Consider the following 25,131-nt stretch of genomic DNA (forward strand, 5'->3'; position numbering starts at 1 on the left):
GTAATATATTTTACTTAAGAAATACACACTTCCTAAAGAACATCAACATTATCATGAATCAATATTTTAAATAAATGTACATGTGTATGGAATTTACGGTCATGAAAAGAGGTTTTTTACCTTTCCCAATTATTGTTTGTTGCACGTGTCTGGAAGAGAAAAAGGATTTTTGTGAGATTGATGACCCCTTGGTTTTTGTTGAAAATGACACTACTTCCAAGAGATATTTTAAAATTTAATCGAAATGTATATGCATTCCTGCAACTATCTTATGTTGATAATTACATATTTTCAGGAGCAGGTTAATGGAATGAAATATATGGAGATAACGAACAGTATTCCAGCTCAAAAGTCCATTATACAATACAAAATAGGAGCAGAGCAAACACGGACCTCCAAACATCAGAGGTGGGATCAGGTGCCATGGAGGAGTGAGCATCCCCTGCCGACCGGTCACACCCGCCGTGTGCTCCTTGTCATGATCGGGAAATAACGGAAAAATCCGTCGTGAGCATCCCCTGTCGACAATTCAGTGTGTACATAATGGCCTAACAATTAGTATGAAAAACGTCAGTCAGCATTTGACTCAATGATAAATTGTATTTGCTGACAAGGTCATTGTATCGACCATAGAACTTACAAAATGATGACTTTAAACGAGACAGCTGATATTCTTGTTTCATCAACTTATTTGTCAATAATTTACCTCGTTTTAGAAATTGTACATACGTAGAGCATGCTCTTGCGTATCGAATCAACTGAGAGATATATACCCCGTATGCAGGTGATGAAGGTATATTGCTGCATAATTAAGGGAAGTTGACGATTGAAAAGTAAAAGTCATCACGTTTATCATAAAGCTTGGTTGTTAGATTACCATTAACGTCTTTTTCAAGTAAAATATCCAAATATGAAACAGATGTGTCAGACTCTATGGTATCTTTTATCTCAAGTTCACCAGGATATATCGTATCGAATAAGAATGAAAATAGCCATTGTTAATCATTGAAGTCAAAAGGGAAGACTCCAATTAACTTTTTTGTAGGGATATACATGTTTCTGCTACTTACTGTTTAAATTGAATACTGCAAAATCACTGATTTTCGTGAGGGTTTAATTTTCTTTGTTTTCTTGGAATTAATAATTTCATATCCTTCACGAAATGTAAAATTTCAATTACATAACAACTTAATACTTCTTAAGCTACGAAATCTTATTCCTTCGAACCAATATTTTTTTCTTCAAACCACGAAAATTAAATTTGAGCCACGAAAGTATGTGATTTTACAGTATTTGAGTCTGATGTCTCGGGTAGTTTTATTTTTACGATCTGTGTTATTGCTTTAACTCTTTTGTTACGCACCTGTTGCAAATAACATCTCTTATAGGGACATTCTGAATAGGACATGTTTCCCTGAAAATGCTTAAATGTTTGCTATGGATTCCAAGTGAACAAGGATATAGGGTTATTCTCACCATTGCAATCCAAAGGTACCTCATACTTGTATGATTATTTACAAGTTTTATACTTTTTTGTGTCATTTACATCTCCAGTCACAACTATTCATCTGTGCTTTTTAATAACAAGAATGATGTTCATAATTTATACAGTTGAACCTTATATGTCCTTTGTAATAACTTTTTTTTTATTAAAGAATATCATTTTTTTTTCATAGCAAGTCTAAGGTTGAATATTTTTTTTCATTTCAAGGGTATCAACAATTTCGTTGAAAGCCTACATTTTGCAAATGTTATGGTCATATTTGGACATACAGCTGAACGTTGTCTTAAGCTTCTAGTAAATATGGTAAGGTTATTGTTTTAATACTGAATTTTCTAAAAATTTCTACGTTTATCTGAACAAGTCAAGAAGTTCAAGGTGGATGTGAAGGAATGAGAGGGATGATTACTTCCTAATGACACCTGATCCCACCATTGGTTCTTCCATTCCATAGAACCTAATGTCTAATGAAAAAAAAAAACTGTAAATGGCCTACATGTATGTCTTGTTTGTAGTTTACATGAAATATTGTTACTTCGTAAATTGTATTATAGGTACACTTATTAGCCCTTTGTAAATCGCATAAAGACATTTACTATTGGCATAGATGCCTACCATTATGTTTTTCATTATTAGAAAAGCAAGTGTTTGTCAATGTTAGGAGAAAATGTTGTCATTTGTTTGGTGTGCTTTATTGTGCCTTTAATTTGTTCATTACTTATTGATATATTCTATTTTCTTATTTTACTTTTTTTGTTCTTGAAGTTGTTTACTTAAATTTACTACCCCATGGAATAACATATTATGATACAGAATTATGTCTCAATTTTAATTCATTCAGAAAAAAGTTATTTTTGCTCACATTGTCAAAACTAAAGATAACTAAAAGAATATTGTAAAAAGTATAAAATATGTCTTTGAAGAAAAAAGGAGTTCCTTGAATATCTTTTTTTTTTTCTTTTTTCTTTTTTTTTTTGATAAGGAATTTCCTGCAAATGCATAAAATTATTGACTTTTAAAAATCAACAATTTTGAACTTATATTTATTAAGAATACAAAAAATATTTTATTCATATATAAACGGTGCTCATTATAGTATTCTACAATGCACCTTCCATTGAACTAGGCCTGTCTATAACGGAGTTTTTGAAACAAAGTATTTTAACAAATATCATTCACTGATAAACATTCATATTTTAAATGATCAGTATAAATTTTCTTCAAAGTTCTGAAACATGAGATAAATTTTGTCTTGTTTTCTAACTTAAAGCTATTTTTATGATTTTAATGAAGTACCATACTTTTTTGAAATATATATAAAGTATGGCGCCATCGCGTTCGTACAGATTTGTACAAGGCAAATAATTAGTTCCTCCCTTATATACATATATATAACTAGGGGATTAAAAAGGATTAAAATGCAATTTTAAGCATATATATACCATATGCTTTAAATACATCGTGCACATGTAGTTTAAATCAATTACTGTAATGCTTCATTTCTTATCAACACACGTATTTCTATTACCAATCCTGAAGTGTGAAATACAACTGCATGCTGAATAAAAAATAGTTTCTTGTGGAGTGGCACATTACTGCATCCTACTTAAACCCAGTTGGGGTGTTATACAGGAAAATTTAAAAGAAAAATAAATAGTGGGTTATCATTTGAACAGACTTGATGGAAACTATGTCCGGAAACTTTCACATAAGTTTTATCTTTTTGGTCCTGTGACTCTTGAGGGGAAAAAAGTCGAGAATGTGAGAAAATAATAGACATATATGTATTAAATTCGTACTTTTTAACAACTGATTTTCTTTTGTAAGATTTTAATTACGTACGTTAAATCAAATCTTTGTATATATATAATGATGTTTGCATGCGTATCTGAGCTAGTATATTTGAAATAATCATGATTAATGTTATCAACAATATGTGTAATTTCATGAATTATTTGTTCATTTTTTGTATTTTCTATAGCTTTCATTAATTGTCTGCAGACATACTGGCAACTCGGCCTAAAGCAATATACAATCAATCATTAAAAATGCATATAACAGGCCTTCAGTGTCACAACTTTTATTTGCTAAGAAAATAAGAATTACTTTGACATTGAATTTCAATTCCATTATTTATTGATTAAATGTATTTACAAAGACTTTTACATTGATTAAAGACAAAAAAACTAATTAGTTTAGTGCAATGTTTTAGCTAAATCTGTTTCAAGGTTTTAAATTTACACATTTTTTTTATTTATTACTTAATTAACATTTAAAAACTATGCTTTATATCTTAACCATAAAACAGATGAGGAACTTAAAGTTCCAGACTACACATGCATAGATCTTCAATAAAGATAAGTACAATTTGAATAAATAAATGTTAAACTTTATGTAGAATTTTAAACTCGGAGGATTAATTAATAATTTGGTTCAAAGAAGCTACATATCAAGTCATATACGCTGGAATTTATTTGTACTTTTATCCCAAATGCATTGTTTAGTAACATTTACCATATTAAGCAAGTATCATAACCGGGTCAACATCATTCTGGACTCCAGCCCGTCTACTCTCTAAACCACTAACATCGGAGCATCTGAGTCAGGAAGAGTCAAGGATGATATTGGGCCAATCATGAGTTATCTTGTTTGATATTTCACGTTACATAACTACACCCGGGACCTTTGCTATGTAAGTGAGATTGTCACACCATGCGGAACAACTCGTACAATTCTCTGGAAGCCAGTATGAATTATTATTCCGGAAATATCTTTCAGTGTTCTTTGATTTTATTTTAATTGTGATGGACTTTTTATCTGGGATTTGAATTCCCCTTCCCTCTCTCTCTCTCTCTCTCTAACTCTCTGGCCTGCCTTCAGGTTATGGGGAATGACCATTTTTACACAAACTGTATAAATGCAATAGAGAAGACACAACTCGTCTCGACCTTTCTTTATTGATTTTTAACAATCCATCATTATAATTAACAGCTACACAAAATGTAACATTATCAAAAAAATTATTATAAATATTATGAAATATATATTATCCTGTAAATAATATGAGCCATCTCAAACTTTAACTTTTTCTATGAAAAAAAATTCCCAAGCACACACGGGTACCTTACCTGTATAAATGCAATAGAAAAGACACAACTCTTTGTATGAGTTTTTAGCGTCTTCCCTTACCATATTTGTTTTTTTTAATCAAATTTGCAACATTTACAATGTACCATAAATTTGCAGAATCCCAAGTTTTTATTCCCTGTGTCGCCGATCGTGTGAAAGATTTTAAGAATTTTAAAAACCATAAAAGGTATGGTTCAGTTCGAATTTTTAATTCTCTATGTATGTTTTCTATTCAGCCGAGCCATAAATTGATTTGATAATAAAACAAAATAAATAAAAATAAAAATTGCGAAAGAAGATTTCCATTAAATCTAAGGTTAATTGGCCATTTTCATACAACAGAAAATTTATACCTTTTCAAACAAAGTTGACACATACATTCAAGTGTTTAAATGTTCAAGTGCATTCATGCAACAAACATTTGACAACTAGGATATCAGATTATTGATTTTAACCTAGTTATTTATATGTTAGGACACGTCATATGAAACATGTGCTTTCTCGGTTTTTCACATTTAATACAGAAAGTAAAAACAAAACAACTTCATTTCGTATCAAAAACAGTAAGATTGAATTCATTACGTAGGCTATACATGTGTCATTTGAAAATTTTAGTGATTGTAAACACACTCATAGGAAGTGAGATCGAGTGACAAAATGGTTGGTGTTAACTTCCGTATTTAATTGTATACGTTAATGAATTATCGAAACAATTAACAATTTTCAATTTTCGGTAAGGTTAACGAAATACCTGAATTGTTTTAAAGACTTTTGCATTGCTTCCTTTGTTGCTTGGGAACTATTGTTCTACTTTCGTTTTTAATATATATATGAAATACTTTGAAGTTAAGATACAATTAATGTGTCATATTTGTTTTCTTTTTTTATAAAAAAGGCAGGGGATGATCATTCCTCCATGGCACCTGATCTCACCCCTGATTTTTTTGGAGGTCTGTGTTTCCTCTGCTCCCAATTTGCATTGTTTTAATGGACTTTGAGCTTGAATACTGTTCGTTATTTCCATATTTCACTCCAATGAATTACTACATATATGAATTCTTCCTTAATGTGATAATGATGCAACATTGTTTAGGTATAGCCTGCCTGATTTCAAAATTCACGAGGTCGAGCCAAAGATAAGACCTTGAGCCCGATCAGCTGATAATATTTCATCTGCTCAATAAATACATAGATCAAGACTAAGTGTTTTTTTAACTAATTTCATTTAATTATATTTTTGCAAGTCTTAAAATACGTTTGAGAAATGTTTAACTTCACATTCGAGAATTTTTCATTCATATAGAGATGTCACCGTTTGCCGGTGAAGGGCTTGCAATTTAGACCTATACTCGACACTAGAAAACATTCATAAGTGAGTACGAACGCCTACCATAACCTCAATGTTTAATATTTTATTCGAAAGACCCGTGATTTTCACTTCTAATGTGAAGTGAGGGAACAGTGACTTCCTATGTTTATAGTACCGACCAGACACCGGAGCGAACCCCAAAAGCGAGTCCCGGGTTCGCTTTGTGTTCGCTCGGGGTCCACTATTTAAAATATTAGGTGCGCTCTGGGTTCGCTACGCGTTCGCTTGGGGTCAGCTCTGGGCCCGCTAGAGCGAACCCGGCGTTCCCTTTCAGTCAAGCGTGAAGCGGATCCCGCTTTATCCTACCGCTTGTAAGCCTTGAATATTCCAAATATACAGTACAGTAGTTCAAATTGTTCTTTTTGTTGCACAGTGGCGATTGGAAGCATGTAAGTGACAAACGGAGGACGTAAATAAAATAACCAGAACTACCAGAATTTACCAGAATTTAACCCTAGATGTATTTTCTACATAGAAATATCACTAAGCGAGAACTCAGCAAGATGAAAATTTGCAATGCAATCTTTCTAGAGGAAATTTTTTATGTTTGTTTATTACTTACATAAATATTCTAATAGCTATGTGAACAAGGATTGTTAAAATTATTTCGGGCCGGGAACAGTAATTTACGGGAAAATTAGTTTACGTTCAGAAACCCGGGGTTCGGTTAGGGTTCGCTTTCTGTTAGGTTGTCTCTGGTCGGTACTGTACATCTTAGGTTTGACGCAGCAAACGAGAATCGAACACGGGCCTCCCGATCACAAAGCTAACGTCATACCACTATGCTTCCGTGACCGGTACATGAGTTGAAAATTGAGTATTAATGTTTCAAATAGCTTTTTTTGTAATCTGTGTTATTGTTGAACCCCATAGTTACTCATCGGTAGCAAATATACATGTATGTCTCTCTTTTAGACGTGGTACATGTACAAAATGTGAATTGGACTTACATGATGAAGTCTAAAGATTTTTTTTTATTGTAACAGAAATCAAAATACAAATATGAATATTAGAAATATCTTGTTTCTTAAATGATTTCCCCGTTAACATTGATGGAGAGTGACACCCCCAATTGCAATCCTATGAGCGTATGCCTACTTAATCGTTATGCTTTCTTTTACGTTACAATTGATGTCTGGAAAATCTAGTGCATCTTTGGTTTAAAGGGATTATGATAAAATGATAAATATAAAAAATGTCACAATAATAATTACTTATTTCATTTTTATACAGATTATCATTCATTCATTCATTGTGTTCCTATGAACAAATAATAATAATAATAATAATAATAATAATAATGCATTTATTTGTACCTTATTTGGTACTTAAATTGATAAAATGATCTAAAAAAAAAATTGAAGACAGGTACTGAGGTCTCAGTTAACAATGGAACTCTCAAAAATGCTATTAACAAGAAACTTTTAACAACGAATTTGAAATTGTTTTATTCCATGTTCTTCAACTCTAACATGCAAATTCTTGATATTGAAATAAATATAGATATGATTCATTTATTCGCATATTATTTTGAAACTGTTTCTATATTCACAAAAGAAGGCATATGTGTATTTACCAATGGTACATGCATCTCTTCTCAGTTCGTTGGTATAGTTAATCATATTATATAGGGAAAATTATGAGGTCTTAAATATGTTTTCAGAAAAGGCAAAGGAAAGGCAAATAAAAGCACCAGCTATGCATTTTCAACTAAAAATTGATCATGAAATATATTTTAGAGGTAAAAAAAAAAATTACATGTATAGGTATTCAGGCATTCTGTGAAAATTGTACGTTTTTTAATGCTACTTTGGTATTTTAGTTCTATTTCTCTCATTTGTTGTATGATACATGAAGTGTAAAAAGCATCCCATATGTCTTATTTCATGTTCGAATGCATTGGTACCTAACTGTATCTAAGCCTAGATGAAAGGAATTTCGATGTCTGTAAACATTATATTTATATTTTCACTATTATGTGGTACAAATGTCAACTTTTCTACAAAACCTTTTCTAAATGTTCAAACAACCTTGAATCATTTTTAGATGCATGAAATGAAAAGTGTCGCATGAAAAGATTTCAATTTGAAGCTTCATTTTCAGACATTGAATAATAGTTGTAAGAGTTATCGCTTCTAGCTGAGGAACGGATTTCCTCAAAACATGGATAATTAACATACTAAACAGACCTACAGTCTCTCTTTGTAAAATCACACTTTTATTTACAAAGAAATTAGTATCAAATACTTTGACATGAAAGTACAAGAACGTACAATATATTTGCTTATCAAAGTACATGTATTTACAAAGCCTTTTTCATTGATAAAAAAAGAAAAAAAAAAACATATATTCAGTACTTACTCTAGTACAATGTTTGAGCTAAATTGGTTGCCAGTTTCCAATTTAAACATATTTATTTACAGGTAGTTTTATATTAAATTAACATTTAACAAGAAATAATCCACCAATAGATTGAAATTTCAAGAAATGGATCGTCTGAAAAGATAAGAATATCCAGAATTATTGAATGTAGAGGTCTATTGAGAAATTACATTTCTACGAAAAATTAAATAATGTGATTAAAATTAGTAATATATAATCATACATGCTTAAATTTATTTGTACTCTTACTAAAAAAAACACCGTTAAGTTAAATTTACACCCCTAAACATGCATTCTTTACCGTTACCTTATAATCATCAATTAACTTTTTGATTAATTCTCATATCGCCTTGGTATTGAGAAGGAATATATATATTTGGCATTTCAGCATTAACAGATAAGAGAGAAAAAACACCATTAGCCCACAATTACCTGAGCATCTTAGTCTAAACCATTCAGTTTTATTTAGTTCGTATTTTTTTTTCGATCTGTTATCTACTCAATCAGGCAATAAATGATTTCTTTTGAAACAACCTTGATAAAGAAGGTTTTCAAAATATCAAGTGGTAATTTTATCTTTTCAAATAAACACAGAAATTCTAGTTCTTTAAATATTCAAGTGAATTCATGCAACAATCATGTATCATCTACTTTATCTGGAGGTTGATTTAAATCTAGTTATTTACATATTGAAACACGTCTTGTGAAGCATTTGTTATGTCAGCGTTTCACATAAAATACAAAATAAGAAAAAAAGAAGCACTTCATTTCGCAATAAAAAAAAATACACAGATGCGATTCATTACTTGCGGGATATATGTGCCACTTAAAAATGTAAGTGTATGTAAACACTGTGACAGGAAGTGAGATCCCGTGACAAAATGGTTGGTTTTACTTCGTATTCTCATGTATACATCAACAGATAATTGATATGATAATTCTTTATTATCTGTAATGTTAATGAAATATCCTAATTGTTTCTAAGATTTTTTGGGCAATTTTCTTTGTTGTGAGGAAATTTTTGTTCTACTTTCGTTTTGAAGGGGAAAAGAGTATAATAATATCTATACTACCTTGAGTTATTTTAGAATTCATATCTTACGTTGGGTTTTCTCTTGATGGAAAATGAAATTTTAAAATACTAGGTAAGCATTGGCTAATTTTCAGTTGTAATCCACTATTATTCATTAATGTTTCCCTTGTTATGCTTAGGCTGTGTACAAAGTATTGTGTGGTGCACACGCATTAGGATGAACCGAGTTCTGACTTTTGTTATATTCTACAATTTCAAGGAGGTATTTTTATTTTCTTATGTGAATTCATAAATTGTAAAAAGCAGGTGAGTCATTTTATGTGGAAAACTCATTCACTTCAAAAGCAATAAATAGCCAGCATATCAATATTCAACTTTCAAAAATTATAAGTATGAAAACATTTAAGTTCACCAAACTAAAAAAAATATGTTTATCTTTGAGAATTTATTATTTGACTTTTTCATCAATAGATGCATGCTCGGTATCGATTCCCTGTGACCAATGTGGATTACTGTCCAACAACAATCGATTCCCGGAACTCTGCTGCAGACAGACTGAAGTGCCCTTTAGATCAAAATAAAAATCCTTCCTATTTCTGTGTTCCAAATCAAGAGAAAACGACTCTTCTGGAATTCTGTTATGACGAATTTCTAGGTCTCGTACAGAATGGTAACTACTTCTAAAAAGTGACCTATCTATGCAAATTAGCATCATAACTATTTGTAAATAAAAAAAAACTTTAATTCATTTCAATCAAGCATGAATCCATGGATTACATGTATAAAGCAATTGCACTTTACAGTGGCACTTGAACTATGGCAGTGAATTTTTAGCTTTTGTATTGGCGTGAGCCATGCTTTAAAATTGCGAGGTCGCTTCTTGATCTATTATCTTAATTTTGAACATTAGTTCACTATGCAATGGTTTGTATCAGAAAACGTAGCGTGGGAGGTCTATCTATTGATCAGTCTGATATCAGGACGAAGCTTTGACTTTAACCACTTCGCCAGTTGCACATGTTGTTGGCAAAAAGCTTCTTGATTATTAGCATCCTCGGTTAGTTCATCTTCAGATGTTCAAGTTTGTTCAAATCATTTCCCAATGGGGCCATAACGGAGGAATTATTAAAAAGAAAATTAAAAGGAACATTAAGAATAAAATTCTTTATGCGATGTGAATGATTGGTGATGTCCTGTTTAAGATGTAGGTATCTTCCGGTCATTCAGAATGAGCATGGGCTATGAGATTTAAGTTAGGCAACTAAAGGGAAGCGAAACTTTGCATTGGAATATGCAGAAATATGTAGAAATTCCAAGTTTTAAAATATACATCTCAATAACAACAATAACTTATTAGTTCAAACATTGAAATATTAATATTAAACTTGGATTTGGAAAAAAAAAAATAACTGTATAACGAAACAATAATTACTTTTATAGTAATTATTTATTATTTAATTAATTAATTATAATCAATCCTAATAATTCCGGTGCATATCCTTCTAGAGCCTTAGTTAACTTCTAAAAAGAAAGATTTTGAAGAAATAAAATGTCAAGCATGTAGGGTAAAGGTGCATGTAGTTGAGAGACATACTTATATGAATTCGGTTTTATTTATTATTTATCAAGATAATCTGACTATTTTAAGGATTTTGTTTACACCTATCAACGTCGGGATACCTGAATCAAGAGGAATGCCATTTCTTTATAGATGGCTGCCCTACTTCGTATTATTTAAGCAACAATATATATCAATGTAAGTTGATGTAAGTAGAATGGAAGTTTAGACACTGAAATCAAGAATAATCTTTGGAAAATTAAAGCTTAAACCTTATACCAAATTATAATTATATCTTTGATTAACAGATTAATCAAAATAAAAATCTACTTAAGAGGATTAAAACAGCATTGAAATTGAAAAATGGTTATCTAACTTTTCTTTTTTACTTTCTACATTTGTCCAAACATACGGTTAACATGAGCAACATAAATATTATGATTGACCATCATGATAAATAATATTAAAAAGAAACATTATAATCTTCCTAATCTTTCCATACCAAGATCCAAGATGTCAACAGATAGACAAGGACAATAATTGTTTTCTTGCTGATCCAGCGTGCATATCGAGGTATAATTTATATCCACTACATCAGTTAATATCACAAGATGTATATTTATGCACTGCATGTGTTCATATTTCAATTATTGTTCTACCATTTATTTGTCTAACTTTGCTGATTACGTAATTTGTTAATTACGTTTTTTATATAAAGCTTTTCCACTAGGACTCCTACGTCCGCATTTGAGTCTTATACACCAAATACAACGATTGTGCCAAACATCCTTCTTAACAGTTCTTCTTCCACCACTAATCCTCCAACATCAGAAGGTGAATATGGTATACCGATCGGACTAGTTGTGGGGATTCTGTGTTTCCTTGCTGTCATAGCACTTGTGTTATTAGTGTTCTTCGTGTTTTACAAAAAATGGTGGCAAAAGCGAAAAAGGGAATTTGAACCAAGCATTGAAGAAATGGGACTTATGTCACATGGTACGGTAAAACTAGTTATGTCCGTGCAGAGATATATCAAATTAATGCAATTTAATGGAAACAAACATATATTCTTAATAAATAAGTCTTTTTCTTGTGATCAGCATGATTAATAGTAAACTGTTTGCTTAAAGTGCACTATTCGGTTGAAACATTACATGCAGATGAATAATTAAAGGCATTTCAAAAAATGAAAATATATCAATAATGTTAACCTCCTATGCCATTTGAAGATGAATTAAAGCAATCTCCATTTTGATTGGAATCAAAAATCTAGTTAGGTGTACAAGCCAAAGGTTGATCATGAAAATTAAAATTTAATACAATGCTAAATATGGTATTACAAATTATTGAAAAATCATTTGTTCTATTTTTAGCCACCTGTTAAATAGAACAACAAAATGGAATTATTTTATTTTCAGACAAAGAGAATAAGAGAAGACATTCCCAGGATGGAAGTAAGTTTAACTGTGGTTTAATTTCTTTAAAATGGTATAATATTTTTTAGTACGCAGGTCTAAAGGGGGCATGGTCATATATTTTAGATTAAAATTTTCTAGAATGCTCATTATAATAATTATACAGTGAATTTTGTCTAATCAGGGTGTTGTGTATTCCTAAATCGTGCCTAATACGATGTAAGCTTTAAGTCCTTTTTAGTTAATTCAATTGTTTGAAATGTTTTCTAATCCGGAATATTTTCCAAACCGTTCAATTTATTTGGAACCAATGTTGTCCGGATTAGACAATTTTACTGTAATTATTTATATGTTGCTAGAATATTTCAGTGTGTTTAGAAACTTCTTTGTTGGATATTATTAAAACTATGAATTTTGGGACGCGTTTGATTGACACGCATCCTTATACTTTCACGAAAAAATTTGATTCTTAATAGTAAAGAAAAGTTGGAAATTGGTTCTGCATTAAATAAAAATATTCCAACTATAATTCAGATATTTCAAAGAAGAAAGGAGAGAAAGCAATACCAATTCACCAGTATTGTCAGTCCCTGCTCAGTGATTTGCGCAGAGTAAATAAATTGTACTCCCCATGTAAAAAGTAAACACTGGCAATAACAATGTTGTTGTTATTGAATTTTTAGAATGTTCATACCAGTTCCATTATTAAACTGAAATTAGTATTTTGAATAAAAGTAGAAATTCAAAATTGTAAATAAAGCAGCAGAACAACTATTTCCAGGCCCCTTTTAATCACAGAAATTAAAGGTGTTTTTTTTTCTTGATATCATCAGGCTGATTTCAACTGGTTCCTTCTACTTCTTAATTCAATGCCTCATAATACCCAGGGTAAAACAGACCTTATAATAACCCAGTTCTTAGAAGACAACATCTTTGAAGAAAACATCTAAAAACCTAACTTTTTTAAAACAGACAAGAATCCTTTTATCATCAAAACATCTTATTTTATGTTTTGTACAATAAGGTGATTTTTTTTTATTTTCATTACAGAAGGAATAAATTTAACAATTTAACGATTTTTTTTTCCTAGAGACACACTGGCCTCATCACCAATTCACTCATCCTGATATTGAAGGTATGAAACTTATTTCAATTAAGGAAACTTTTATGTAAAATTTCTAATACATGTATATCTATATTTATTCAATTTATTCAAGATGTAGAATTTAATAATGAAGAATCAAAGGCAAGAAGGTTAAGTATGAAAATGAAAATTAAATTCCATATTCTCATTGAGGTGATGATGACCTAAAACACAAAGATTGAATGCGATTGTTATAAAAACATCTTTTGCTATAAAAGTTAAAATACGTTTCACTATTACAGATTCTAAACAGATTTTATCCAATTGGTACTCCTAGAGGATAATGCTTAATTGGGTTGATATGATTTAAACAAAAATGTCAGACCAGAATAATATTCTAAGTTTATTTATTTCTGTGAAACAATTTCTTTTCAAGTGAATATTACATGTTTACAAAGCATACTACATGACACAATGAATAATAGTCTTATGAGACAAAAAAAACATAATATATACAAGTGAAATGCATTTTATCAACCTTTTTTTCTTTTAAACATCAGAAAATTAAAAATGCAAACTTTTTATTACCAGTGCAAGAGGAGGGCAAAAATTTACATATTCGAGTGACGACACATCTTCCCCCAGATGACGATATTATACGATGGCAAAAAGATGGTGTGGATATAGATTGTTTGCGCGACTCTGAAAAATACTTATCCATTTGTCATGGAAAGGATGTAGAAGATAGACATATTTATCTGTATGTTTACAACACAACAAAAGAAGATTCGGGGCTGTATACCGCTATATGGAAAGAAGATGAAGAAGAACACAAACGAGGTATGATGTCTTTAATAAGATTTTATATTTGTAAGACCTAAAGCATAAATGTATTTTATTTTGGAAAGGTATTCTAAAATATATATTTTACTTTATCAAAGATTAAAATTAATATGTATTTTATTTTTCAAATTATTTTAGATATTGTATTCACAAAAGACGAAAGAAGTGCAGCACACAGAAAACATAGTAAGTTACACATGCATAATTTGATGTTTCATACTAAATGTAAGGCCTTTGCTTTTATACTTGTTTGTTTGTTGTTTAACGTCCCTCTCAAGAATATTTCATGCATACGGAGACTCCACCACTTGCCGGTGGAGAGCTGCATTTTTTTTTACTTATAGTCGGCACTCAGGGCCATTGAACAGTTTCTTGCCAGCACCTACTGCGACACGAACCTCGGTTTATACGGTCTCATTCGAAGGATCAGTCTACACATCCCACAGTGGGATTCCAACCCCCGATGTAAGGATAAACTCTTTCCTCTGCGACACTAGAGCAGACGCTCTACCACTGCGCAAAGTAGGCGACTGCTTTTATACTAAGTTTGACAACGGAATATCCACTTTTCATTTCATTACCTAGATCTCACGACGGATGTGACCGGATAACAGGGGTTGCTTTCTTCTAGGCACCTGATACCAAATCTTTATTCTCAAGGGGGTCCATATTTTATGCCTATTCACAATTTAGTAAAGTTAGTAGATTTCATGAGATTGATCACGTTTCGTTATCTTCAACTAGTTATTTTTTTTCTTTCGACTTGATATTAATAATACACAAAAGAATTATAATTTTTTTTATATATGATGAAGTTAACTTTTGTCATAAAATTGATAATATAAATTTTTTTGTATGATACCACGATAAAGACTTTCAACTTTCTGCAATGTATATTTATAGATCGGTGTTTAAAACAGATTGTTAACTCCTGAAAAACTTTTAAAATTGTATATCTTACCAGATATATTTTCATTCTCTCTTAATTAAGACGTAAGATCAATTTATTTTTAATATATAAGTAACGCTCTGTTGGCATATAAAGAAAAAATGATGAGCATTGATTACTTACAGAAAAATGGGTATTTCTTTGTTTAAAATATTAAGCGTCCCGGAGTCCTGACTCTCTTTCCCTCTCGCTAACTGTTGCTCGGCTTTTGAACAGAATTATGAGGTCACGCATTTTATCGGTTATCGCACGGGAAAAGAAAGGGAGGCAGATTTTTTTCAAAATATCTATAATAGGCATGGTGTCAATCAGATTTCTGCTTTTATCTCAGATTTTACTATTGAATAAAAATCATTTTGCTTTTTACCAGATTTATTGATAGATAATTATGCACTGTAGATACCCTTAAAAAATTTACTTATTTACATGTATATTTATTTCATTTGTATTTTACATCATTAAAGGAGATAACAGAAAGGTTTATGAAGTTTTAGTGCGCCAGTATGGAAATGATTTGAGAATACGTGTGACCACAACTTATACACCAGTTGATGTTAAATGGTACAAAGACGATAAGGAAATAAATGTCTCCAATAATGCAAACAAATACATGTGCCAGTCAGAGGTTGATAGGGATAAACACTATTTATTTCTCTATATTTTCCAATTGACACTTGAGGATTCTGGTTCATATCATGCTTCCTGGGAGGAAGAAAAAACCGGAAATACTATTGAGATCCATAAAACAAAAATTCGTAAGTTTGACGGAATGCGGAAAAGAATACTCTTCTTAAAACCAACTTTTTGTAACTAAACGAATAAAGCAAACGTACATAATTATCATTTTAAATGCTCATTAATTTTCGAATGCAAATATGCTCTGTGTGATTCTGTGTGTATGTTATTTTTTTCTTCATTTTATGAATAGACTTTGAAGCAGTAAAATTAATTGGACCAAATATGAAAGTTGAAAAAGACAAGACACAATCAGAGAAAGTTCACAAAATGGACAATATCATCTTCCCTATCTTTCCTGTTAACAGAACTTACAATTTGGTCATTATAGAAAAAGAGGAATCTGCAGAAGTCTTCACTAATGGTAAGATACAGCGACTTGATCATTGTACTATCTATTGTAAAGGTATGGTACAGACTTAATGTTCAGATATTTATTTCTGAGTATGCAACAAATAGATTTCTTAAATAAATTTCGAAATTGTAGCTCTCCAACGATGGAGGCGCAAAAAGTGTCCAAATCAGCATGGTAGTGGGACAGTTTGTAGATGTACATGTACACAAACGCGCATAAATAAATGAACAATGGGTAGGGCTTTCAAAATGTATATAATGTTACAGAAAGATTATACATGTATATCATGGCAAGCAGTTATAATTTTGATGATTATATTGAGCTACACTTTACGTGTTTTACAACATCTACTTTCAATTATAAGACTTGAAAACAAAAGAACCGTCAAACTCTTTCTGAAATCAAAGACGCTTCCTTGATTGTACAAACCTTTTCTAAATATTTAGTGGAATCTCTGAAATTAATATCAGGGAAAGAGTCGGTGTATCATTCAGAATGCCGATGTGCAATGATAAGATGTGTGTGTTTTTAATAGAGATTCATATCTCTTCCCTCGTTTGGTAAGTCTTATCCACTGATAGTTTTTTTTCGGTTTTTTTTTTTTTTTTTTTTTTTTTTTTTTTTTTTTTTGTAGAAAAAAATGTCGCCTTACTTAAATTCGGTAAGTTTTGAACTGATGAATGCATATAGACAAACATTTATGATAGATCGGTATATATCGATGATGTAAGGTACCCAATATAAATAAATTGTCCCAACTGCCGGTTTACGTAGAAACAAAACTTCCCTCCCTAATGAAAGAGTTTAACTCGAAATTTGCAGATTAACATTTCATATTCATGCAGGCATAATTCACATTTCACATGTATCTCTTTTCAGTTAATTTAGAAATTTTTGGACAATTTGAAGATGACGATGTTCGTCGCCTTCTGCATTTTGGAATCCTTTTGAGCAATAGAGGGAAGATTTCCTGGAATAACGTAGCACACATCAGTCTTTTGGATGACATAAGAAAGCTAATGAAACACAAACACTTAATATCAGTGGACGAATATAAAACAATAGCTTCGGACTTATCTGGTAGAAGTCTAAATGTTGATGAAGAAGGAGTTTCTTTTCTGAATATGGATGTTGAATTACAAACTGTGTGGGCTCTAATGCAAAACCACAATACATTTGAGACAATAATGTGGTTGTTTAAGACACAGAGAGGAGATGTTGTTCAAAACTATTTCAGAACGCCAGATTATGAAAGACAGAAAGATGAAACATGTGTTGTTTTGTGTGACATGTTATGTGAAAACTTCAGAGTATTTCTCATTGAGAAATACATAAGGGAATCAGATGCACAAACATTGTCCGAAAAAGAGAAATATGACCTTCTGCAGATGAAGAAAGAAGGCTGTAAGTTCCTGTTCAGATAATTAATCGATTATAGTGTCTTCGAACATATGGAAATAAAGTAAAGAGTTTAAGTATTTTATATGTCATACCAAAAGTTGATTTATGTACATCGAGAGTCATTCAAAGATAAGGAGACAAAATCGATCTTTGTCATATCATTTTTAAGAAATATCAGACCATCATTTTATCACATTTAAGAATATATCTTTCTCGATGAGTACATTTCATTTTATTTCGTCAAAACGACACCGTCTTGCTTATATATGAAAACAATATGTTTTGTCACTACTGTGCAATCTTAACAAAATTATAACGCAAGAAACATTAGGCAATGCCAGTTTCTCAAATCCATTGTCATTTAACAAAATTATCATTACAGTATTATTCCGTGCATTGTTGGTTAAGCAAAACAAAAAAAAAACCCTGCTTCTTGGCTTTATTCTATACTTTCAAATTAGAAATCGTTTTTTTTTTTTTTTTTTTGTTTTTTTTTTTTGCAATTGGTCATAGGCCCCTGATCCCACATCTAAAATTTGCAGGGTACTTTGTTTAATGCCCCGTTCTAAAATATGTATTCTTATGAACATATTTTTAGATCGATCACAGTTTGTTATCTTTGCTATGTCGTCATGATATATTTGATTTTTGTTTTCTTTTTAAATTAATTCGTATTTATCGTTTAACTATGTCGACAAATTTGGGTTATAATGTTACTTTCATTAAAAATGTTATTACGAAATCCTATGTATATTTGAAAAACCCTTGTTGCACAAAATATGTATGCATAATTTAGATTTTTTTTATCCCACTCTATATATGCTTCAATATTTATGAAAGAGTGCCTATATATGCTTCAGTATTTATGAAAGAGTGCCCTGTATGTTAGTCAGAGTTCTTTTCTTTTGTTTTGTATTCTTTTATCTTTTTTAAATAGCTTTACAGTGTATTTAGTAATCATTCTGACTCTTTTATTTTTATAATTTTTCAGACAAATTCAACCAAAGGCAAAGCACGCTCTTGCAATGTGCTGTTTATTATTCCTTCATGGCGGGAGAGAACACGCCTAAATGTTTAGCGAAATACTTTAGATCTAACGGATATGAATCTAAGGAAAATGAGATGTGCATTTGCCTCCCTTTGGAATACAATGAGGAACTGATACAAAAACTGGATATAGATATCCTGACCCACAGCACATTTAGTGATACACTAATCCATAAAGATATTTGCAAGTATTGTAAGTCTCTTAATATTATGTAGATCAGAAAGTAATGGTTACTCCTAAATTAATATCTCAAATCCAAATGCATATCTTCAATGATTATAATTTCAGTGCATATCCCTGAAGAAGTACTGAAATGGACAGAAGAAGGAAGGCAGAGATATGTTGTAAACTTCAAAGCAGGAAACATAAAAATGCACCGCGCTAGAGGTATGATTGTAGGATGTGCCGGGTCAGGAAAGACAACTCTGTTGAATCATCTACAGCGTCGAAATAGAAAGGACAATCTCAAATGTACACCAACAACGATAGGGCTTGAAGTTCATGACAATATTTTTTTGGTTGAGGATAACACACTTCAGGGTAGCATGTTCTCTATTTTCTTTCACATTCTTTTTGTGATCACTGATACACTTAGTGATTTTATAAATTTTTGGAGGAATCAATTGAGGTAGAAATATCTATGATAAAGTTGTCTTGATAATTGATTGACTACTAATTTACCTCTATTTTAGATTATATTCCCGACAATGTTAGTCAACGTCAGAAAGAAACTGATGGGTATCAAGTGAATTTGCACGAGGGCAAAAAACTCCTGAGTATGACCGACTTTGCTGGACAAGTTGCCTACTACGCCTGTCATCAGATCTATCTCTCCAGAAGAGCTTTCTACCTACTTGTTGTAGACATGTCCAAGGACTTGGAAGAAAAACCCTACTTAAAAGAACGTCATAATCCCCTTGGATCTTTGTTCGAAAACTGGACGTATGAAGGTACGCAAGTGAGTTAAGGTTAGGTATAGCCATTTCTATGGAAATATATTAATTTAAATTCCTAAGGACAATACCTTTCAAACAGAGAAAATTAAAACTTAGTGTCCAATACATATTTGGTACCCATGACATGATATAGCCAGAACACATTGTGACGTCATATTATGATGTCACTGTTCTTTACTACACAACATTATACAGGACATCAACAAAAAGGCTTCGGTGCAAGGGCATGCTCTATTTTATTTAACTGAAACAAGGTATATATAGAAGCAAAATATTACAAGGATTGCTGATATTGCTGCACAAATATCAATAGATCAGAAGTTTAATTACTGTTTGTAAGTTTTAAGGGAATCAGGGTAAAAATGTACAGTCCAGTATAAGTTTCTTCAAATTCTAATCAAATGAGAAAATGCCTAGGATTTGTGCAGTAGTTTTATCAATCTATAGAACATTCTTCTTGGCATTATACATTTTTTATGGAATATTAGATAGGATAATCCCTTGCGCCGAGGCTGTTTTGTTGATGTGTTTTATAACTTCCAGTAGGTAAGAACAGTGAGGTCATAATATGACGTCATAATGTTTACTGACTATAACATATTGTGGGTACTTAGTATATAAGAAAATAAATCAAACTTTCTCTAAATAATAAATACTGTATACAGGGTTATTTTCGCCCCGTGTTATTTTCGCCCTTTCACACTTGCAAATATATATAGGATATAACCTTAATTTGTTTTTCAAGTACCTTTCCGTTGAAGTTGTAAGGGTTTGTATTTTGAAAAACAATATCTCTAAAATAGTGTTTATCTTCTTTTTTATTCTATTTTTCTAAATTTTCCATTTATTTTGTAATTATTTTTTCATTTAATTTTTATGGAGTAAAAATTAGATTTCATTTTCCGTTCAGTATGATCCTTTTTTTTAAACTTGATAACAAATGTATGTCATTAACAAATATTCATGTAAAAGTCATCATATTTGATAAAAGAAGTCTTTGGTAATACCTGTACGTCTGTTGATATTGTATCCCAGTCATTTTTCAAAAATGGTCTTTGTTGAAAGAGGCCCGTATTTAAATAAAACCCCGAGACTATAAAAAGTTACTTTGTGTTGTTGAATTTGTATTGATTAAAATGATGATGGCATTCCTTACAGATGACAAAATAGTATGTCATAGGCTCTTTATTGTGTCTAAAAACTTTTATTGTCGTTTAAAAGTCGTATTCTATTACAATTTTTCGTGTGAAATATCATTTGATGCCAAGCAACACTATTTGCCTACCCTATGTATGATATATTGTCTAAAATTACACTCATATAAACGTAATTCCTTGTATGTTCGTTGTCAGGTCCATTTTATGTTTCTGATGCATGATCTATTCTCCATAAGTCATGAAGATGTGGGGGGAGTTGTTTTTATATTCACTAATTTATATCATTAATACGTAACTGCCTACTTCCTTTACGAATTTTATAACACGTTGTTCATTGAAAATGTTTATCATTTTTAAGCATACTTTGTGTTTTGGCTTCAATCGATAAGAACTTACTGTGATGACGAAGAACTGAAGAAAAAATATGGAGACAAAGCTGGGGTCAATCCTGTCATTCTTATAGCCTCTCATCACGACCTTGTAAAGGTACAATGTACCATATATAATATATAATATATATGTATATGTACATATGTATGTATGTATGTATGTATGTATATTATTGCTTTGTAAGTCTATGATTATCGTCTTGTATTTTACATAATACTTTTTCAAAAAAAAATAATGCACATGTTTTAAAGAATAAGCGGTAACATGTAATACTACTTTGCAATGTTGTCGAAATTAGGATTCACTGCTTTACCATCATTGGCTTATCATTTTTAAATCTCTTTCTAACTACATGATTCTAAACTCTAATCAAACTTGTCACAAAGCTCGTCGACTTAGATGAGTATATGTTCCATTAGCCTCGTAATATTATGTAGAACAAAAATCAAGGAATATTGTTTGTATCTTCCATTTTGATTTAGAACTATTTTATATTTCAGTCCATGAAAGAGAAAAAATCTATGTCTAGCTCACAAAATGTTTGGTTTTACGATAAGCTAGAACACTGTTTGCCAAAAGAACAAACATTGAAAGACCATTTATCCCCTAAACGTTACTTTGAAACTGAATGTCCCAAAGGTAAGCTAAGAAGACATCAAGCGGAAACCATAGAAGAAGTAAGAAAATGCATTGCGGAGACTGCTACAAGCCTACCGCAGTGGGGTGAAAAAATTCCAGTTAAATGGTCAATCTTCGAGCAATTTGTATGGGCAAACAAGGACAAACGAATTTTGGAAAGAAAGGATTTAGTAGAGTTGAGCGAATTCCAATCCTTGAGTGACCATGACATCAACGATATGCTCCGATTTTATCATGAAATCGGCCAAATAATATACTTTTTAGATGAGGACCTAAGAGATACTATCATATTGGACGTGCAGTGGTTTGTTGATGCTTTTAAAAATATCATAACAGACCCTACACATGCGCGCCCTTTCTGCAAAAAAGTTAAAGAATGGGAGATGTTCATGAAAACTGGACGAATATCAGATTCGACACTTTGCGAGGTATGGCGAAAAAATAAAAACGAGTCATACATTACTCATAAGGACAAAATCATGCCATATATGGAAAAACTTGGAATTCTTGCAAAAGTTTGGACGCCAGAATTGGAGAAAATAAAATCAAGTCATGTCTCACCAGGCAATGAGATGGAATTTGTTTACTATATCCCAAGTATCAACAAAACCGACTTTACAGAAAAAGTCAAAGCTGTAATTAACGACGGAAATAAGACCCCGATCTTAATATTTTATTTCAAAACCTACCTTCCACATTTCTTCTTTTATAGACTTGTTGTCAGGTGTTTTTCAAAGTGGGAAGCATTGAGTGATAATCTTTTTTGCAAAAATACTGCATTTTATATGGCAGAAGGTGGTGATCATAATATTGCTATTGCTGTAAATAAATCATCCTTACAACTGCAAGTTTTTTCACCAGATACGAAAATTCTGCTCTCTGTAGATAAAACAAGAGAAATCAGAAAACATGTAGAGAACATAATTATGGAACTTACACAAACGTTTCATCAGCAAGTAGGGTACGAAACTGGATACGCATGCAAGGATATAGGTCTTACTGATGAAGACGAAGATTATTTTTTGAATGAGGAAACAGTTGCAAAACTAGAAACGAACGAAAGAGTTTGCCTTAATTTCTATAAGGAAAATCACGAAAAGCACAATATAGATCGTGACAATCTGCTGCAGTACTGGCACAAGGTATGCTAATGACATTACTCTTTCTCATGAATATTTACATAAATATCTTCAGCTACTTGATTCTATCTGAAAATCACTGCATCGAGTGTCTTTATAAATAGAAATGACTGAATGAGTTAGAGGTCGTTCTACATTTATTCTCTTTTCCATCTCATTGAATGAAATTACAATGGAATTTCGTCCCATTAGAATTCAATACATAGATCGTTTCCATTCCTTTGTGCGAAAATTTCAAGATTTGATTTAGAGCGTACCAGTAGTGTCGGTTTTAGTTTCAAAACTTGAGCTTTGTGACAGAAAATTATTTGTTATACGAGTATGATAACCTTATTCAGTTTGTGTGAAAAGTAATAAATCGTGATAAAAATCTAACGCAGCTCTGTTAAGGCTGCATAAAAGGGGCGGGGCATAATTTACAGGGAAATGTTTATTGTGACATCACACAAATATAGCAATTCCTCAGAATAACGAAAATTAAATAATTTACGATTTTAAACTGCATAAAAATAATGACCTACATCAAACGTACCACTACATTCATTTTTGTCGCTAGTTAAATCACACACAGCAAGACATAACAAGTCACTTGTCGATATGACGTCATCATGGTAAAAATTTGGCGCATTTCATGTGCAGTGTGAGGCGGATTAAGTATTTTTTTTCACGGTCAAAAATATATTTTATTATAAATTTAACAGAATACTATTTGCACATCTTAGGTAGACCATTTATACAAATCTGAAATTTTGTTTAGTGCCATCATTTAAAAACTATCGAGAGAATGTACTGAATTAATTCTACCGTGTTTTTGTGTACAGGTTTGCATGTTTCACTCTGAGGTGCCTCATTAAATCGCCTTTTCGCGAGGGCATACACTTAATAGGTCTTGACCTAACGGACGCATTCCTTAACTTGAAAAATGCTGCTGCTTTCCTGAAATCGAGACTACAATTCTAACATCGAGGTCAAATCAATTATCTTAAAAAAAAAAAAAAAAAATCTGAGACTAATTAGACCTCCCTCCAGTTACAAAAATTCATTGAATTCGACACAAACCAGGTTATATTTAGTACTTGCACAGTATCTGGAATATTAAAGACAGAAATAATCATATCAAATAATTCTGAAAAAAAATACTGAAACAATTGAAAAAGGAATGTTTTAGTTAATATAGATTTTTTTTTCAATTCAACTTATGATCAATGTTGACAATACTTCGTTTTATACCATAATAATTATTACAATTTTAATCGTATTCATTTTTTAAATCAAATAAATTGAACGACATAATAATATTGGATTCTTTTTTTTTCTAATACAATTGAAATGTTTGTGAATCAGATGTAATGTTTATTTTGCTTTTAAAGTATCGTGTATATAGTAAACCTCTAAAATTGCTACACATATATGGTGCTCATCAAGATAACCTCATCAAGTACAAGTAAGATAAAATTGAATTTGAAATGCAGCTTTTGAAATCTATTTTTTGTCCTTTAATACAGTCTTAACAGTCAAGCAAGGACTTGCATTCTGTGAAACAGCCATTGGAATCCCAGGAATGGACCCATACTATAGAAACTAGAATATTGCGGATTCAATTTTACCACTTCAAAAGAAATATATGCACACGATTTGGCTTAACTGAAAAGGCCATTCTGTTGATATGAACTAATCTTAATTCAATAGAAAACAATGATATTCTTTTTTATTGAACGATTCTACAATTACACTTATAATTGTCATTTTGATGGTATATACATTTTACTTATCGAATCATGTTTGACCATGATACGAAAGTCAAATTCTGATCTCAGTATTGTTTTTAAAAAGGCTCACTTGTATGTTTTATGTAAAAAAAAAGTATTACTCAAAGTTAATACTCTATATACATGTAAAAAAAAAAATAATTATACAATATGCACCCCCTCCACTTTTTGAAGGTCCGTTTGTTAATGTTTATTGTGTCTTTTGTTGAAAAGCGTAATTCCTTTGGATACTTGCCAGTTTTACCTTTTAAGCTGCAAAATCATTTATGTTGTAAAAGC

At 31.2% G+C, this 25,131-nt stretch overlaps 1 protein-coding gene across 1 annotated transcript; it reads left to right on the forward strand.

Annotated features, from left to right (window-relative positions):
* The first annotated feature begins 9,607 nt into the window (after positions 1 to 9,607).
* On the forward strand, positions 9,608 to 24,915 carry LOC133198150 (uncharacterized). Its single transcript, XM_061334292.1, has 18 exons — positions 9,608 to 9,676; positions 9,886 to 10,084; positions 11,063 to 11,170; positions 11,479 to 11,545; positions 11,691 to 11,968; positions 12,391 to 12,426; positions 13,478 to 13,522; positions 14,063 to 14,311; positions 14,453 to 14,500; positions 15,728 to 16,018; positions 16,192 to 16,362; positions 17,233 to 17,757; positions 18,746 to 18,994; positions 19,091 to 19,342; positions 19,495 to 19,752; positions 21,274 to 21,401; positions 21,806 to 23,086; positions 24,589 to 24,915. The coding sequence occupies exons 1-18, from the start codon at positions 9,632 to 9,634 to the stop codon at positions 24,592 to 24,594; spliced, it is 4,236 nt and encodes a 1,411-aa protein (XP_061190276.1). The 5' UTR covers positions 9,608 to 9,631; the 3' UTR covers positions 24,595 to 24,915.
* Positions 24,916 to 25,131: the final 216 nt, after the last annotated feature.

This window comes from Saccostrea echinata, unplaced genomic scaffold (assembly GCF_033153115.1).
Source record: "Saccostrea echinata isolate AGI-Se365-2 ecotype Australia unplaced genomic scaffold, CSIRO_AGI_Sech_v1 ptg000033l, whole genome shotgun sequence".
NCBI classification, from domain to species: Eukaryota; Metazoa; Mollusca; class Bivalvia; order Ostreida; family Ostreidae; genus Saccostrea; species Saccostrea echinata.

Coding starts and splice junctions, on each gene's coding strand:
- LOC133198150 (XM_061334292.1), top strand. CDS start 9,632: ATGAACCGAGTTCTGACTTTTGTTATATTCTACAATTTCAAGGAG. Junction 12,427..13,477: donor AAGACATTCCCAGGATGGAA/GTAAGTTTAACT, acceptor TTTTTTTCCTAG/AGACACACTGGCCTCATCAC. Junction 14,501..15,727: donor TGCAGCACACAGAAAACATA/GTAAGTTACACA, acceptor ACATCATTAAAG/GAGATAACAGAAAGGTTTAT.